The 18,851-nt window shown below is 37.8% G+C and overlaps 3 protein-coding genes across 6 annotated transcripts; all 3 read left to right on the forward strand.

The window, feature by feature from the left end:
* Positions 1-60: 60 nt before the first annotated feature.
* On the forward strand, positions 61-6,614 carry LOC139821187 (tubulin alpha-2/alpha-4 chain). Of its 2 annotated transcripts, none has more exons than XM_071792053.1 (9): positions 61-220; positions 3,213-3,435; positions 3,706-3,810; positions 4,036-4,232; positions 4,535-4,627; positions 4,942-5,127; positions 5,259-5,507; positions 5,703-5,866; positions 6,319-6,614. In XM_071792053.1, exons 1-9 carry the CDS (start codon positions 218-220, stop codon positions 6,443-6,445), a joined length of 1,347 nt encoding a protein of 448 aa, XP_071648154.1. In that variant the 5' UTR covers positions 61-217; the 3' UTR covers positions 6,446-6,614. The 2 variants fall into 2 exon arrangements, with proteins under 2 accessions (XP_071648154.1, XP_071648153.1); XM_071792052.1 differs by lacking the exon at positions 61-220 and adding an exon at positions 2,531-2,679.
* Positions 6,615-7,229: 615 nt separating this feature from the next.
* On the forward strand, positions 7,230-14,992 carry LOC139821179 (cytosolic carboxypeptidase-like protein 5). 3 transcript variants are annotated; one of them, XM_071792034.1, is made up of 11 exons: positions 7,230-7,725; positions 7,795-8,370; positions 8,606-8,898; positions 9,008-9,346; positions 9,434-9,705; positions 9,789-9,939; positions 10,083-10,179; positions 10,268-10,574; positions 10,665-10,872; positions 10,957-11,118; positions 13,345-14,992. In XM_071792034.1, exons 2-11 carry the CDS (start codon positions 8,256-8,258, stop codon positions 14,080-14,082), a joined length of 2,682 nt encoding a protein of 893 aa, XP_071648135.1. In that variant the 5' UTR covers positions 7,230-7,725; positions 7,795-8,255; the 3' UTR covers positions 14,083-14,992. The 3 variants fall into 3 exon arrangements, with proteins under 3 accessions (XP_071648135.1, XP_071648136.1, XP_071648137.1); XM_071792035.1 differs by having other exon boundaries at positions 7,230-7,489; XM_071792036.1 differs by lacking the exon at positions 7,230-7,725 and having other exon boundaries at positions 8,314-8,453.
* Positions 14,993-15,331: 339 nt separating this feature from the next.
* On the forward strand, positions 15,332-18,844 carry Bou (glycosylphosphatidylinositol anchored membrane protein boudin). Its single transcript, XM_071792067.1, has 3 exons — positions 15,332-15,738; positions 16,220-16,375; positions 17,867-18,844. The coding sequence occupies exons 1-3, from the start codon at positions 15,669-15,671 to the stop codon at positions 18,082-18,084; spliced, it is 444 nt and encodes a 147-aa protein (XP_071648168.1). The 5' UTR covers positions 15,332-15,668; the 3' UTR covers positions 18,085-18,844.
* The last annotated feature ends 7 nt before the right edge of the window (positions 18,845-18,851 follow it).

The raw sequence follows: 18,851 nt of genomic DNA on the forward strand, positions 1-18,851 counted from the left end.
ATGCGCACCCGCATGCAATTGTCGCGGGTGCTATAGCAGCATAAGCTGATCCGCTTACGAACATCGGTTCATAGACATACCTACCATATATAGCGCTACTATTAAATGGCGAAGCGCAGTGATCGTGCTATCCGCGAAGTCAGACGGTGATCGAGTCGTGGCACGGTCCGACACGCTGCTTGCTATCGAGTGTAATAATCAAGTAATATTCAGAAAAATGGTGAGTACTTTGTTTCTCTGTCGCGTTTTTTTCTTTCTCGTTAACATTGAATACTTTGTTTTACATTTATCATAAAAAATGTATATATTTTGTACTTTAATAAAAAGACACGTTTTTAATTTAGTTTCATAATCAGAATAGAGATTTTAATAAAAGAAATTACTTTCAAAATAATTATTCTTTAAAAGACAGAAGCATTTGATGTTAAGATACAACCATATAAAATCATACTATTGAGAAAGAGCTTTATTTTACACGCAAGTGTGTTTACATAAAAAAAAACATCATGTATAATAGAATTACATTTTCAACATTTCTCGAACGCAATTTTATATCTGTAATCACGATTGTTTTTTAAATATATTGCTATCTTGTTTATATATATTATTATTAAAATATATAAAGAGAGAGTTATTGGATGAGTCACAGTAGTATCAATATGATTTTTCTACTGATTTCTTGCACAAGTTACGAATACATTCGTAAACATCCTAATAACGGGAATTGTAACGTCTTTATACAATAACACACACTTACAGTTCCTGGTAAAGCATATAATATGCACGCTATACACGTCATACAATACATGAGGTGCACAGCTCGGGAAATACGTAATGCACTTTAAAATGTTCGCTTATAGTTTATGAGGTCAATTAAAAGTTTTCTCGAATGAATTATGAGCGCGAAAAAGACTCGACGAGAAGAATGATTAAAAGATTGATTGAGAAAGATTTCGGTCCGAAAATAACGGTTCGAAAAAGTGCATTTCTGTTTTATTAAATGTAATACCTTATGCGAATGTTAAAAGCAGTATTTGTTTTAGTAAGATTTTTCGCTTAACTTTGTTGATCTCTCTTATTATTTATTGGAGTCTAAAGAAAGCTAAATAATGCATACATTTTTTAAAAATGATTAATAGATTTTTGGAATATCGGGGAAAATTTAGATATTCATTTTATCAAGATAGTTTTCGTTTATTTTCCTGTATTTTAAAACGCTACACGCGAAACTTGAATTATGAAGTATCGATCCACGCCATGAACGCATGGGGCGATCGACAGCGCAGCTTTAGCTTTATATTAGTAAAATATTGTCCCACTTCTCCTTCAAATTTTGCAATCGCTTCTCTACATCCTTCAATTTTGTTGTTCAACGGCAAAACGCGAGAAACGGATATTAAAATAACGAGTACAAGATACCCATTCGCTGCTCATTTCAAATTTTTCTCTAAAAGCTGTACTATTATAGCCACATCTTTTAGGATGTCCAAATGTTTATTACGCATTAAAATACGCTTGTACGGATTGCCGAATATTTTCTCCGAGAGGGAGAATAATATTCCTAAAACCTAAGGGTGGGCCATACTCAAGTCTGAGCCGTTTCACGAGCGGACGATAAATCTGTGATCTTTCTCTAAAATTCCATTTCATCTCTCTCGATGAATCGTGCAATCGTGTCACACGCGGGCGTGCAGTTTGATATTCGATTAAGCTGCTATGGTTACAGTGTGTCAACCTGTAAAAAATCGATTTTTACCGTACCATGCAGATATATAGAGCCAGAGCGTATAATATCATATTGCGCGCGAGACGACACACTATCCACGTGCGTCCATAAGTCAGGAAAGTAGGCCGGCTATAGGCATATCAATATAGATGCTCACTTTTAGGATACGGCTGAATTATCCATGGGGGACACATCAGGTCAAGGTGGGCATTTTTCTCCACCAGACCTTGTTGACAGATACAGCCGCTGCTTTAGTCGACGATGTCTGGGCTGCGGGTAATCACCCCCTTGTTAAGCATAGCTCGTTCCTTGCCAATCTCGTTAGGCTTGTTAAGCTCGCTCAAGCCTTGCTTAATCGATGTGTTCAATTAATCAGAAACTCGTGTAATTTGCGACGGGCGTCTTACTGTGAGACGCGTGGAAGTGATACAATTATTCGCATAATTATCCTCTTATAAGAAAATTAAGGATTCGTTAATTATTTTAATTTTTGATTGACGTAAGAATTAAAACGAATGGATAGAAATAAACACGAATGAAACAGAATCGATTCGAAAGGTCAATCTAAGTAAAAGTTTATTTCCAGGGAATCTCTATCACTTTGTAGAACGAATTCTCTCTCTCTTATAAACTCCCTCTAAATTATCTGTCTTCTTCAGAATAGCTACTGTGTTGTATCTGTAAAAGGGAAATTTTTTAAGTGATCGAGCTTAGTATCATCAATAAACTTGTGTAAAACTAAAAACTAATTATAATTGGGGGATTCAATTACTTTGAGCGAGTGTTTGGTGCAAGGAGGCAGTTAATAAAATCGGGTGAACTGAACATCTTTGCGTCTTAATATTGTTGCACGCGATGTAATTTTTTTGTGAGCATGTGCATTGGTGATTATCCTGCATTCATCTAGATCTAGTTAACGCAGAAACGAAATATTTTTAAGAATGGCAAAAAAGGTAACTAATATAACAAAATACAAAGCACTGATATGTTAATGATATTTAACATATTCAACATTTAACGATCTGCATTATATTGCCATTATGAAGCCATAAACGCGGTAAAAACTGTCGTGAATTTTTTAACGATGCTCAAGGTAGTATAATCGTAATGTAGTGTGATGTAGCGAGCAATTTACGTCACGCAATAGAATAGCTCGTTAGTATACGTGCACGCGCGTTATAAATATCGATGTTTCGAAATTTATTTGCGGTAAATAATTAGAAGCAAAATCTAATTACGCTAAGCTATAATCTCTTGGTTACCCGGATAATTATTTCTATTGTTTCTTTGTATATCGCTTTTTTCTTAAATTACCTAAAGAAAAAAGCGAAAGTATTTATTCCAGCCAAATGACAAAATATCAAAGACGAAAGAGAGAAGATTATTTTTCCAAGTAATTTCTTTTGGACTCCGATCGAATTACACGTCTTATTGTGTACGTACATTTATGAGATACAGGGGGAAATATTTACTCGTTTGTTCGCAGCGGGAATGCATATCCATTCACATAGGGCAAGCAGGCGTGCAAATGGGAAATGCCTGTTGGGAGCTCTATTGTCTGGAGCACGGTATACACCCGGACGGGCAGATGCCGAGCAATGCTACCCCGGGCTCCGGGGATGATTCCTTTAACTCGTTCTTCTCCGAGACAGGTTCGGGAAAATATGTCCCGCGAGCGATTATGGTCGATCTCGAGCCAACGGTGATAGGCAAGTGCCCTAGAGTAACTATCGATTTTCAAGCATTATAATAGGAATATAGAATAAAAACTCATTGATTAATTATAGACAGATTATCGAATGTTGTGAGATAATTTTTATAACTTTAGACTGTTGAGCTGGTCTTTAAAAATTTAATTATTAATCCTTAAAGGATTCTGGTGTTGATCGTTTGTTCTTTGTAGTTTCTTTTAAAACGCGCGCATTGTACATTAAAAATTGGTGAAATTAAGATGATATAATGAGTTTTTAATATCTTAGACGAGGTACGCACGGGCACTTACAGGCAATTGTTCCATCCGGAACAAATGATCACCGGGAAGGAGGATGCGGCTAATAATTACGCCAGGGGTCATTATACAATAGGTATCTTAATTTTCCACCACAATATTATATATCTGTAATAAGGCGAAGCTCAATTATAATGTACAGTAGATTGTATTGTAAATGTGCTTTGAATAATTGAAGATTGCGCTCGATTCTTTTAGAGAATTCTATCATTAAACTGATTAATTATTAATATATTGAATTTTTTATAGCAGAGTTCACGAATGATAGTCCTACGTTATTAATCATCTTGCGATTTTTCAGGAAAAGAGATCATAGATCTCACTTTGGACAGAATACACAGACTGACGGAGCAGTGCCAAGGGTTGCAAGGGTTTATAATCTTCCATTCGTTCGGCGGTGGCACGGGATCCGGATTCTCGAGTCTGCTTATGGAACAATTATCCGACGATTACCCGAAGAGAAGTAAACTGACCTTTAGCATTTATCCGGCGCCACAGGTAATATTTATTCTCGTTATCTCGCCAGAATATCTCAAATTTTCGTGCTCAAGAATTCTGATTTCTTTGGGAGAAAAATTCAAGTGATATAATCGTATCATGTATAATATAGGTATATATATATATATATATATATATATATATATATATATATATATATATTTATATATACATATACATTTCTTTATTTACAATCAGGCTTATGTAATAGATTTCTAGTTTTCCAAAGAACTTCGAAATGATTGATTTGTTTAAGCATCTAATTGTCCCGTTCGTTACTAAAGCATTTCCATTTTTTATAGGTATCGACTGCGGTAGTGGAACCTTACAACGCAATTCTGTACACTCATACAACGTTAGAGCATACCGAGGTGGCTTTCATTGTAGATAATCAGGTCCGTACCTTTGTCGTAAACGTCGATCGAAAATTGGTATATTAAATTTCACATTTGTAAAACTTACACATCGCCCGAATCTCATAAACGCTTTTATCACCCAGTTATCGACAAATCGATTGGCGAAATAACGGCAATTTCTCTTAGAAATGGATTTCTAAGAGAAAACGCCGTTATTCAGCAGGAAGCTCGCGTGTTTTCTACTCAACATTTCACATGTCTAAAATGAAGTTTATTAGGACAATGTCGTCTATATACTCTTACACGGAGCGGCAATAGCGAAGTCTGTCACTACAATCGCGTGTTATCCGTAGGCCATTTATGAGCTATGCAGAAGGAACCTACATATCGATCGACCGACCTATACGAATCTGAATCGGCTGATTGGACAGATGGTCTCATCCATCACCGCCAGTTTACGATTCGACGGAGCCCTGAATGTCGACCTCACCGAATTCCAGACGAATCTAGTTCCTTATCCACGTATCCACTTTCCGCTCGTAAGCGATGTTTGCTAAAAATATGAATTTAATGTTTATAACGTAGAAATCGAATGGACGATCATTTGATCATTTGATCGACAATAATTGTACCTTAGTTACGTATTAATTACGTATTTATTATCACGCAGGCTACGTATGCTCCTGTTATGTCAGCGGAGAAGGCCGGGCACGAGAGAATGACCGTCGCGGAGATAACGAACTCCTGTTTCGAACCGACTCATCAAATGGTGAACTGCGATCAGCGCATGGGAAAGTACATGGCGGTATGTTTGCTGTACAGGGGCGATGTGGTGCCCAAGGACGTAAACGCGGCGATCGCGATGATAAAAAAGCAGAAGCACGTGCAATTCGTCGAATGGTGCCCGACGGGATTCAAGGTGCGATTCTGAAACGATCAAAAGAATTTTTAGAACGGAGAGGAATTAAAAGTTAAGGTGAATCAAGACCGAATCAGGAAAGAAATAGTTTCCCCACAATTATATAGAATAAACGTTTATGAACTCCTCTTGATTCACCTTGCCGAGATTTTTCAATTCCATCGCAATCGAGTATCATTGCAAACGCATTAACAGGTGGGAATAAATTATCAACCACCCACGGTCGTGCCGGGCGGGGATCTCGCGCGAGTGGACAGAGCGGTATGCTGTCTCTCCAACACAACGGCGATCGTGGACGCATGGGCCCGACTCGATCACAAGTTCGATCTCATGTATGCCAAGCGAGCTTTCGTGCATTGGTAAGAAGTCGTGAGTTTAGCGTTATCGTGCTCAGACCAGTCGCCAAAGATTCTCCTGTTCGAGACAAATTGCCAAGGGTGATCTCGACCAAACTTCGATAAATTTAGACGACGATCAACTCATCACGCGATACCTGCACCATTTAATACAGATAGATTTATTGCCTGACACGTGGGGAAAAAATTGGGTTTAAGGACGAGCTGCATAACTGTAAGAAACTTTGCTGGAGTCGATTCTGATTGAATTATCGGAGTTTGATCAAAGTCGCCTGAAGCAACGCTCTCTTTCTCTAATGTTTTCCTTAACGCATTTCGCATAATTTTTGTGTCCACCTCGAATGTATATAAGAAGAGTTCGTTTTCAAGACGGCTGTAATGAGAAATGACCGGGATGGCAATTTGCATTCAATTGCGTAACTTATTCACGACGCGATATACCGAATACCTTGCAGGTTCGTCGGGGAAGGCATGGAGGAGGGCGAATTCTCGGAAGCCCGGGAGGACCTGGCCGCTTTGGAGCTCGACTATCGTGAGGTGCAGGAAAATGCCGTTATCGACGAGGAGGAGGAGGAATATTGAGCTCGCTTGCTATAAAATGATTCAATACTATGTGTCGTAATACTCTTTACCGTTATGTCATATTCGGAACCCTTCGATTTACGTTACGATTTGAGTTACCTTGTCGCTGTATCGGCGGTATCTTTACAGACGGATTGCGTCCGTATAAATAAATTATTTATACATTCTAGACGATGTTTACAGTGTACCCTTTCAAGGCGCGTCCATTTTGAAACTTTTACCTCGCGCCATAGTTCGTGAAAATTACGGAGCTCCATCGATAATGTATCACGCTGCAGTTATCGACAGAACGCTGCAAAAAACCTCGTGGAAATCTTTCAAGATGGCGCTGCCACAGAAACGCAAAATCACTCGTGTTTATCATGCGTCGGTCATTTGTTTTAATGTAAATTTATATTTTAATTTTCAAAATCATATATTATGTCAGTTTAACATATTTATTATATTTTGATAACGACAATTTAATATCTATATAAGTCGAAAATTTTATATAATTGTTAATAAGCAAAAAATCCGTATGTATATATAATATAATAATAATGTATAAATTATGTAATTTTTCAAAATACAATAAATTAATCAAACGTGCGTTAATGATACAAAACGCTTGTAAATATCCCTATCCACATCTATTTTCATATTATATATTACATTAATAAAAATTGTAAGACTCGTAATTTCTGGAATTTTAATTTTAAAAAATTTCAATGCAAAAATATAAAAATTTACAAAAATCGAAGAATTAATAAGAAAACATAACAGAGAGTGCTATCTAAAATTTTTCAAAGTTCCAAGAATTCAGAAAACTGTATACTCAACGATTACAGTTGGTAAAGTCACACCGACAACAAATATATTTTGCTTTACTTTCGAAAATTCAATAAAATTATATATTAAAGGAACGAAATCAGATTTATTTAAATTGCATTCTCGAAATTTCAGGCAACTCTCGGGAGAGACGCAAAACAAACGTAGGCCGTCGACGTGGGGGCGACGTCGCTCCGGAACAAAATACTGATATCATCGTACCGGTGACGTTCGCAGGTGACAGATCAAAATGCCTCGATTACCCTAGAATGCAGTGAGGTGTCGTATATCGTATAAAAATCTCTCGTACGAACGCACGGGAGATTCCCGTTCAAACGTTTCAACTGTTGCGCGTCCGACCAACACGGATTCACTCGCCGATCGAATTAATCTATGCAAAAAGTAAAAACCAAACAATCGATAACGAGTAATAAAGCCAGTATACGAGCGTCGTTGCCTCGCCTTACAATTAGGTCAGCGACCTACAGCCGCACACCTGACCAGCCAAGACTATTCATTCACTCTTGTGTGCTTTGTGACAGGTTAATCTCGCTGGTCGATGATCCATTGAAGAACAAGAGGAAATTACGTTCTACGTTAACGCAGTTCAACGTCGCCCAAGGGATGAACGATCTCGTTTCTACCATTTCTACCGCGGCTGCGTTACCGCATTGAGGGCTGCGGATTCTTGCGCGCAACACCCGTGTGTGTGTGTATGTGCGTATGTATGCGCGTCGTAAATAGAGATCATATGATCGCTCGAAGGAGTCGTCGGATCCTCGGATCGAGCCGATTCGCTCAGCGGGAATGAGCGCGATGCCGTCGCCGACGAACGGGCGCGATCGTGCCTGAGGAAGCGCAGCGATTGTCCGGCAGCTCTGCGCCTCCACACTCCACAGGCGGCGGTACAGCAACACACCACCACCACATGAACGGGCAATTCGTCTTCGTCGTCTGCCGCGCGTCCTACGATTCTGCAGTAGACGTAACTCTCTGACGCGTCATGGCGAGCACAGCCGAGAACATTACCTGCGGTGGCTTCGTGTTTCTCAATAACTTTGACTCGGCTAATCTGGCCAAGGTGGAAGCAGTGAGGATCCCGGAGACCTTTGAGAAAGGTAAACGCCAATCACCTTCCCTTGATGCCGGGACAATCTTACAGACCTAGATTGATTTTCAATGTTTGTGTACGTGTGTTGATGTAAGTGTCATTGAACTGGAGGATTGTTTTTATGTAATCAAATTGACTGGTTTTTCACCTTGAAGGAATCTAAATACATTTGCAATGAGCTGTACGATCGCCAATGTTCTCCTTATGTAACGATACACAATGCCGGGTTTTACTATTTTTAGATGTTTACGAGATTGAAGGCAAACCGACCAATAGCTCAAATTCCAAAGACACGTTGGATTACGAGTTCAACCTGTGGACGAAGCACGATTGTCACGGCACGCAATTCCAAAACAACAATAGAACCTGGTTTTATTTCGGTGTCAAGTCTAGTCGGCCGAGTGTCCCGGTCAGATTTAACGTAGTCAATCTGAACAAGCAAGCCAAGATGTTTAGCCAAGGGATGTGTCCGGTCTTTAAGATTGTGCCGGGACACCTGCACTGGGAGCGGATTCGCGAAAAGCCAACGTACACTGTAATTGCAGCTTGGATAGTTTATAGAAATGCATTATTTTAAGAATGTAGCGAGATTATATGTGATAATTTGTGCCGGCAGATATATAGCGTACTGTTTAACGTTGCAGCTTGACCAGAGAGGGAACGACTTCGCTTTATCGTTCCTCTATTACACTCCAGAAAATTCAAAAGCCGTTACTTACTTTGCCTTCACCTATCCATTCTCGTATACAGATTTGCAAAATTATTTGAGAAGGATCGATGCGAGAATGGGAAAGAGGAGTGTAATTTCTGCGGATGACATCTATTATCATAGAGAATGTGCAATAAAATCACTGGAGGATCGTAGATTAGATGTATTAACAATAAGCTCCTATCACAACATATCAACGGAGAGAGAAGATAGACTGAATAATATGTTCCCTGAGGAAAGTGAGGAGAGGCCTTATAAATTTCGGGACAAGAAGGTATCGTATCGATATTATAACGAAAAATGAATTTTGAGATCTGAAGAAAGAAATCCATTTATATACACGATTATATTATGTATTTAGGTAATTTTTATTAGCGCCAGAGTCCATCCAGGTGAAACACCATCTAGCTTCGTTCTAAATGGTTTCCTCAATTTTTTATTAAGTCGGGAAGATCAGATTGCTATAAATTTACGTCGCCTATACGTGTTCAAATTGATACCGATGCTCAACCCAGATGGTGTTGCCAAAGGCCATTATCGAATGGACACTAAGGGAATAAATTTGAATAGAGTTTATCTAAATCCTTCTGAAGTAGATCATCCTACGATATATGCCGCAAAAAACTTAATACAGTAAGCACTTGTATTTCTAATTACCTTGACGCTTCGTTATATACATATTATGCACAGTCAAGTTTCACATGCTTTTCTTATAGATATTATCACAATTCTTATCAACTACCGAGCGAACTAACTGACCTATCGAATATAAATTTAGAAATTATGGACAGCAATGTAAGCATTATAAATTCGACTGCTTCGATAGCAAACGCTGTACGTGACACAACCACAAGACTGTTGCAACAAGTATGACAAATACCTACGGAATTTCCCTTAATAACATTTGTTTATATTGTAAATGAAATTACGAAGAGCTCTAAAGAATAATATATTTTACGTTACGTGTAGCGCTGCGATAGTATTCTTCTAATACTATTACTTTTTTTTAGGTAACATTTATGTCATTAGATGAGAAGAACAGGTGTGCTCTAGATACTAACAAAAAACATTTGTTGACATTGGAGCATTTGGACAGCGCAGCTATTGGTACTGATATTCACTTTATATAAGTAATAAAACCTTATTAATTTATCTCGCAATTTCCAGTCCATAATTTGCTTTTTGTCGTGTATAGATAAAAGCGAGGATCTATCTAAACAAGGTAAAAATGATACCGCTACAGAACTCGGAACGAATGACAAACTAACTGGTACGACCGTCGGTGTAGACGAGACATCAAAATCCTCAGATAATTCTGGGTTATATCTGTATATCGATCTTCACGGCCATGCCTCGAAAAAAGGCGTTTTCATGTATGGAAATCACTTTACTGACCCAGAAGATACTATCGCATGCATGCTGCTACCCAAAGTGATGTCTATCAACAATCCAAACTTTCATTTCACGTCGTGCAATTTTGCGGAACGAAATATGTATATTATGTAAGTAAAGTCTACTGCCATCACAGAAGTTATACATATATCCCAATTTTGTATTGGGATGTTAAATACAGTATTGGTATGTTTTTACAGAGACAAACGAGACGGTATGTCCAGAGAAGGCTCGGGACGCGTGGCAGTGTATAAGATGACTGGTCTAATACGCAGCTATACTCTAGAGTGTAATTACAACTCTGGCCGTTTGGTGAATATGATACCCGCTAGAATTCGCGATGGGGTGAATAAAACTATGAATCACATGTTCGTTCCACCGAAATATACGCCGGCAGTGTTTGAGGCGGTAAATATATTTTGCTTTCGCCTTCCATTTAAGAAACACAATGTCGCTAAAACTTCTATTATATGTATCATTGATAATACATAGGTTGGCGCAGCATTAGGTCCTTCCATTCTCGATCTCACTGGGAACAATCCCAACAGCCGATTGCCAAATAGCCAATATCGCTCTTTAAGGGGAGTAAAATCTCACTTGAAATTAACATACGTGAGCAATATCTCTGCACCGCCCAGCAAGTCAGTGCGTAAGGTAAATTTTGATGTAAATAGTGAGAGTGACATTTGTAATGCTGACATAAGCCAGTGTGTATTATCATAATCCATTTATTATGTTCAGCGACTAATTTTATATATTAGTTTAGCATTAACACTGCAACCCATTAGTGCCTAATCCAACATAAATTCATTTGTGCATAACTAGGAAAGTGGGAGAGAGATTTTGTATGTTTACAAATCAAATTTGGCGAGTTATGTCTCAAATTATATTAAAATTTTGGAATTTATATCGAAACGATTTAGTTTTTTTTTTTTTAAATTATAAAAATATGTAATTGAAATACTTTATGACAATAATGATATTACAGTATTTATTATGTTGTTATATACGAAATATTATATATAAGAAAGCTACATGTAAACTCTCTTTGACATAATTTTTCTTAATGGGTCTTCCATATGTGACTTGATATATTTAAACAAGACAATAATATTCCATATACTTCTTTGGATAAATTTATACATTAGACTCTCAATTATATATTCTTAATTGTATATTACTTTCACAGAACAAGATAATATAAAATTTAGTATTTATATAATTATATATGTATATAATTTGTGAATTATATACATGATGTACCGTTTTTACTTTCATTATATAAATGACTTGCTTTTAATATTTATACACAAAATATATCACGTACGCTAATTTCTTTTTAAATGACAATTTTAATATTAATTGATAAAGAAAGATGAGACGAATAAGATATATGGTGCAAATATCTTGTATTATTGACTCATTTTATATTGTGGCTAACTCAGTAAAGTGTTCATTAATCGTAAATCTTAACGCTTCTATGGTCGTATTTGATATTTGTATTTAATAATCGTTTGTAAATAATCAATTTTTATGCATATATTTTTCACCAACAATGTACGCAAGTGCACTTACGATCACATAATCTAATTTACGCAGTGTCTCTTTAAAAGATGCGAATTGTTGTGAAACAAAACGTTAATATTATACAGATGTTTGTATATTAATTATATCTATTTCTTTAGCGAAGGGCACGACGTGGAGAGATATAAGTGGTTAAACCGTTTTATATCTCTGGACGATGGGATTGTTGAAGTGAGATATGGCAGTTTGTTAATTCAAACTTAAACGTTACTCATTTTAACAATATATAGAAGTCTATAAAAGTTTACTTCATAAATTATAAATTGTCAGGAGTATATCTGTTGTTTCCCGGCATATAATTCCATTATCAATATATCTATATCAAATGATAATGTAAACATATAAATTTATCAATGTTGGACGTCATTATATATGAAAGATGTAATATATGTGCAACGTTAATGTCTCATGAGTAGATAATATTCAAGAAGTTAAAATAACGAATCTCGATCTCGGCAAACAAACTTTGAACAAATCGCTCCCAAAGTTCGGCTCGTATTACGTACGCATACATTTATAGAAACTTCACAATGTATCGCACACGAGCTTGCACATATCCAGCTGTATTAATAAATGTTACAGTTTTTTAGCGATCATTTATTTATCTTACTTTTATTTGATATCCCGATACCAATCGATCCCGACGAACAGCTTGGCATGAATCGTGCATCGTGTTTGCAAGCAAACGAAATGGGCAATGAAGTGCAGTAGAACGCAAAAGAGACTCGACTCCGCGTCGAAGATTATCGTCCGCAAGTTTTTATGATCGCCAGCGAAACACGTAGATGATGACTCCTGTGCTTCACATGTACCTCACACAGCACTCTAGCATGCGTCAACCGAATATTTTCACTCGCTAAATATCGATTTTCTAATAAATTATGATTAATCCTTTCTGATAATATGCATTTAAATTATCGGCAAGGTGGCTTTAGTTGTGTTTAGGCAATTCGCTACACTTTTGCTCACTTTATAATTTTCTCTGAAGTTTTTATACATGTAGATGCGCTTCGTCTTTTTTCAAAGTGTATGGTACGTGCCCAATTATATTCGATGTGTTTAGCCGCGAGGGGGTAAGTCATTTATTTGTATAATTAATATAATCGTTATATGTAATAAATAACCGTGCAAACGATTGCGGTCGTAATAACAACGATAATCGAAATAAAATCAATCTCTCTCTCTCACATGTGTTTTATCTTTATGTTTGTTACCGTGGTACGTGGCTGTTTCTGTACTATATGTAAGACGCATCTCCGAATCTACAATCTACAATTGTGTGCCTTTCATTCGCAGGATAACGAAGCAGGCGATAACGTTGCGCGGAGCAGCGGCATCCTGAAGGAATTGGAAACGAGATTAAACGACGCGGTGACGGGGGCGAGGAATGCGATAAGGAGCGAGGGCAACCTGGTGAAGAAGTGCATCCTTCGTCGCGGCGCCTCCTTTTACACGGCGGTGAAGAGGATCAAGAGCGGTAAGAAACCCCGGCAGACGCTCGCGCGTCGCGCCTTGAAGAACCATTGTGCCAACAACGTGGAGAACAGCGCGATAATCTGCGCGATCAAGTCCGAAGTGGAGGCGAAGCCGTTTCTGAAGACGATCGATCGCTATCGATCGAACAGATCCAAGGTCGACGCGGGGACGGCGATCGGCGGCGACAACCTCGAGGAGCCGCGTTCAAACGCGAGTAAGAAGCCAAAGGCGGCGAACAGTTCGACGAAGACGCGCGTTTCCTCCGAGGAAACGACGGCGGTGAGGCACGGCGCGAAGAGACTGAAACTCATCTCGTCTATGAGAACGTCCAAGCATCATCCCGAGGTCGGTGAATCGTCCGGTGCGGCGGAGGAGACTGGCGCAAAGGTATCCCCGAAGGTGCCGCGTGCCTGCGACAAGCAGAACGTTCAAGGGGCGCACGATAGAGCCAGGGTCGCTGCAGGAAAGCCGAGCGAGTCTTCCAAACTGAAAAAAATTAACAAGACTGCTGTTAAGAGTTCCGTGCTCGAGGAGAGCGCGAAGCAAAATCCTAAATGAGCTCAGCTAGGACACTAAGAACGAATTATTAACCCGAGAGAAAATACAGAAAATCAATCAATGCCATTGACTTCCTGTATTTCCTCTTTACCGAAAGATATTTTGCATATATTGTAATATATATAGGACGACCAGTGAGATATAATCAACGAGAAGACGGGCGAAAACGAATAAAAGTATTTACGTGGCAAATTTTATACATCCTGCGTATAATGTGCAATGAAATGTTAAGTTATTTATGTTATTTGGCGATGCAACATGACGCATGGGTATTTCTATCGTTTCATACGCCGTTTCTAATTTTTCACAAAGTGATATATTGCCTCTTCGCATTCGAAGGGTGAAATCTAAGTCATAAAGAAATGTATATATATATATATATATATATATATATATATATATATATATATATATATATATATCACGTTACTATGTATATATTATTACATATTAAGCGTATATATACCGTTTTTCAAATACACCGATATTTATTATTTACGTAGAACTTCACTTTAATCTTTGCAATTAACGTGTATTTAATTATCTTGGAAACTAGCGCTCGTCTAAAAAATATTATATTTTTAGTTAAAGTTACTACGTTCTACCGTCGGTAAAACTATAATAATGATCTAAACGAGATCTCTTTCTATAAATCTAGCAATCTTTTTTTTTTTTTTAATAGAGATATATCTTTGTTTAAACTTACGTTTTCTTCTGAACAATAGTTTCGGAGATAATCGCATAGCGAGATAAACGTCCTGTATATTAGATTAGTATTGTGTTATATGAATATATAAATGTTTTTCTCTCTATTTGCCATCTCGTGATGGTTCGCACATATAAAAGTAGAAGCTGTTATGTTATTTACGTGCGAAAATTTGTTGGCGAAATAAATGATAACATATATATACCAACGTATAAATTAGAACTTCCCTCATAAATACATTTTTAATTTATAAACTTCAATTAATTTACATAAACTTCAATTATACGGCAAGCTATATGCTGTTTAAATGAAAAGGGAAGAAGGGGAATTTCACGAAGGAGAAGTTCTAGGGAGATCATCATTGCGACTCTTCAAACAACTTCGTGCGTCATTATTTCATTCGCTAAATGTTGAAGCTTGAAAATTCTAAAATTCTAATTGTCTCGTCATTTTAATCGTCGCCCGTCTCATCATCCCGAGGAAAACAAACGCAACGCGCATGCGTGATTTTCTCCGACGGGCGGAGCAGGCCGGGCAACTCTCGGAATTCGGAACGCGATTCTTCGGCGAGCGCACGTTTGAAACGCACGGCTTCACGGAGTTTTGCCTCGCGGCCAGGTTCAGGGTGCGCGTACGCGACTTCGCGTACCTTCACGTTGTTGTCCACGGCGAGTTTCACGTTGGTGGAGAATCTCGAAAGGCCCGAGTCCAAGTTCGCGGGAAACCGAAGTCGAAGGCGTCGAAACGGGAAACGGTGTGCGCGATTATTACGTCACATCCAGCTTTCGTGCTCGACGGGGGATCGTCGTCGTCGGGTCGACGAACGGAATTACGGAGGGTGATCCGGAGACCGCGCGAGACCGCCGCAATCACGCGGAACATGGCTGTCGCGAGTCGCTGCGTCGCGGCGTGCACGTTTCTGGCGGTGCTCTCGATGCTGGTGGAGACAGGTGAGGTTAACGCGCGACGACGACGCGCCTTGGGCGGGGCTGTCTCGTTTTAGGCGCGGCTACGAGGAACGCGGCCTCCCGACGTCTGCGCCGCGGCTCGCGCTTCTCTTCCTCGGAGAGAAAGAGACCTCGAGTCCTGCGCTTCGAACAATCTGTAATTCACTTTCAGATTTCAGGACGGAAATCCAGCATTTTCTCTGTGACGCGCGATGCGTCACGGAACACTTGAAGAATCAAAATACAACACCTGTAGAATAAGTGAAATTGTTTTTGCGAAGCTTCGTGCTTGGCAAAGTTGGAGGATTAACGATATCCTCGCTCTGTTAAAGTTTGCGTTATATATCGTCAAATGAGTATAGCGTCTGTATTGTTTTCCGTAATTGTTGTTTTCCACTTGACGCACGACTGAGCAACAAGATCGCGCAGGACGATCTCGTCTACCTCTTCTCGGTGGTTTAACAGAGCGATATTTCTTATCCAGGATACGGCATACGGTGCTACCAGTGTAACAGCACCAGCACCGAGTACCCATTTCAGTGCAACGAATTCCTGACGAGCGACGTGGATCTTCAGCCTACGTCGTGCGACGATGTTTACGGAGCGCAGTATTGTGTCAAGCACATAGGCCGTTTCGAGGGTAAACAACAACGAAGACAATTCCATACAGCCTTTGCTTGGGAGACTAACACAGTGGCGGCGCGGGGGAAGGCTGATTAACTCTTTTAACAATCATACTCCTAATAATCCTACACGTAGATCAATCGAGCATGCCGGCGACCCTGCATTTAAACAATCGAATTCTTTCCAGATCTTTTCAACATACTGGAACATATTTTTATACATTTGAAACGTTGGAACGCATTCACTAGCACACTGAATTATTATAAGTAATTTTTTAATCACATGTATGATTATTTCAATGATTTTTTTATGTATTTTACAAGAATTATTCTATTTTACAAAAATAATTATTACGGAATGATAATCATTGTAATGATAATACAAGATGCAATGATTTTACAAGAATGGAATAAATTGCGTTCCAATGATCCTTCATGTAACGAAAAAATCATCTACTAACAAAAATTCTGTTTTTATATCGTTGCAGTAGGTCATCATTTTTACGGACGTACATCTATAAGTGTTACCTCATAATTATTGTTTTACGATCTATCATTGGGAAACTTGCGTAACATCAATATCGTCATAAAGTTTCGATTAGAAATTTAATTGTTGCTTTCTCAATTAAGCTACGGCCTTGGATTGCTATCAGTGCACGTCGGCGGATGAATGGAAATGCATGGATAGCGAATTGGTTGAAAATTTCTTGGTGCCGAGAAATTGTAGTCACGTGTACGGGGCGCGTTATTGCATCAAATCAATCGGCCGTTACGGAGGTTTTTATATCAAAAATTGTGTTTTTATCGTCGAGTGTGTGCATGAGTGTTCCCTTCCGAGTCATTTTTACGTGGAAACGATCGCTTGTCGAAAACGGAGAAGGATTAATCCTGTAATTATTTTAATAGAATTTAAGAAATTTTCTGGGATTAAAGTGTACAGAGCTTTATGAAATTCATATCGGAGATACGAACTCAAGTAACACTTTCAAATATTGATTCTTCTCAATACTCGGTGTTTATATCAGTCGTAAACTCTTAAATTTATTGTGAAACGTTTATTAGGAGAAACGAAAGATGGAATATACTTTTTTGCTGTTCTGAAAAGTGATCGTTTTGACATTAATTGGTTTCCTTTTACTCATATGTTATATTTTCGGCCTTTGAAACAATTTAGGAAAAAAATCGTTTTGTTGAAGAAAATCAATATTTTAAAAATGTATGTTAATTATTTTTCACAAAATATTTATAAAAAATATATACCTCTTCGTCATCCTGCATGTTACATGGGTACCACGCTTTTTCCAATTCTCGATTAGATATGTGTTTGCACATTTAAAGTCCGCTCACTCATTCGTTCTCAAAATTAACTTTCAAATACAAATCAACATGGTCGAATAAACAAGCTTCTAGATAGAGCAATCGTTTCTCTGATATTACATATTTCAATAAGTTTTTCTAGTAGTATCGCTTAGAGTATTCTACAATTAACGTTATACTTCTGGAAACAGGTGGCATTGGTACAAAGCGATTTTGCTCGTCCGTGCACATGGGAAACTATTGCGACTACGTGAAACAGCCGGGTGACAAGCTGACCTATCGCACTTGTGTGTTTACGTGTTCCGAAGACGGATGTAACTCAGCATTATCCTTCGTGCCGAACGCGATGTATACATGGATTATGCCAGCGAGTTTAGTGGTAGTCTGGAAAAAACTGTTTCACAGGTAGAAGCTTCTCTGAGAGCTTGACGATTAGATAAGAGCCTGACAAAAATTTATTGTCGATGAATCTCTTGCGCTTTTTTATAAATATTTTTAAACCGCGTATATCAAATCAAATTATAATCAATTTCTGACTACTGCCAATAATATTTTATCATCACGGGGTGTAGCATTTATAAATGTGAGACTTTTTTTATCAATATGAGAACGTAACGATTAATCTCATCCAAACTTTTTTTGCAACTTTATCCCATAATGGGATTGTTTTATGTGTGTCTCTATCAGTTGAAATATTTAAATTATTTTTTATCTTGATATTCATTCATTTGTTTTTTAAAATTGAAATTATATTCGTATAGAAATGTAGAAATATTTTAACAATATTTTTACGTGTAATCGTATCAAAGCAGATTTCAAAGAGCATTACTGTTTTAAGGCTCTCTTTTTCTATATACTTTTTAACATATTTTTATTACCTTAATTAGGACGTAATGTGTCTCATTATTTTTAGGACAATAGTATTTTTGTATATTTTATTATATATTTAATATTTTTGTATATTTCATATATTTAATGATATATAGACTAACAAAACAATATGAACTGAAGTGAAATATGTCCGTCCACTCGACTCAGAGATAGAAAATTCTAAAAGAGCAATTGTATAATTAAGATACACTTATATAATTTATCAAAGAGATATATATGTATACTGCACTTTTTTTTATCTTTGCTATGTACTGACATAATACATAGGATTAAATTGATTACTGT

The sequence above is a fragment of the Temnothorax longispinosus genome, chromosome 10 (genome assembly GCF_030848805.1).
Source record: "Temnothorax longispinosus isolate EJ_2023e chromosome 10, Tlon_JGU_v1, whole genome shotgun sequence".
Classification (NCBI taxonomy): domain Eukaryota; kingdom Metazoa; phylum Arthropoda; class Insecta; order Hymenoptera; family Formicidae; genus Temnothorax; species Temnothorax longispinosus.

Coding starts and splice junctions, on each gene's coding strand:
- LOC139821187 (XM_071792052.1), top strand. Junction 5,128..5,258: donor CACGTATCCACTTTCCGCTC/GTAAGCGATGTT, acceptor ATTATCACGCAG/GCTACGTATGCTCCTGTTAT. Junction 5,867..6,318: donor AAGCGAGCTTTCGTGCATTG/GTAAGAAGTCGT, acceptor AATACCTTGCAG/GTTCGTCGGGGAAGGCATGG.
- LOC139821179 (XM_071792034.1), top strand. CDS start 8,256: ATGGCGAGCACAGCCGAGAACATTACCTGCGGTGGCTTCGTGTTTCTC. Junction 9,706..9,788: donor GCCGCAAAAAACTTAATACA/GTAAGCACTTGT, acceptor CTTTTCTTATAG/ATATTATCACAATTCTTATC. Junction 11,119..13,344: donor CCAGCAAGTCAGTGCGTAAG/GTAAATTTTGAT, acceptor TTTCATTCGCAG/GATAACGAAGCAGGCGATAA.
- Bou (XM_071792067.1), top strand. CDS start 15,669: ATGGCTGTCGCGAGTCGCTGCGTCGCGGCGTGCACGTTTCTGGCGGTG. Junction 15,739..16,219: donor CTCGATGCTGGTGGAGACAG/GTGAGGTTAACG, acceptor TTTCTTATCCAG/GATACGGCATACGGTGCTAC. Junction 16,376..17,866: donor GCACATAGGCCGTTTCGAGG/GTAAACAACAAC, acceptor TTCTGGAAACAG/GTGGCATTGGTACAAAGCGA.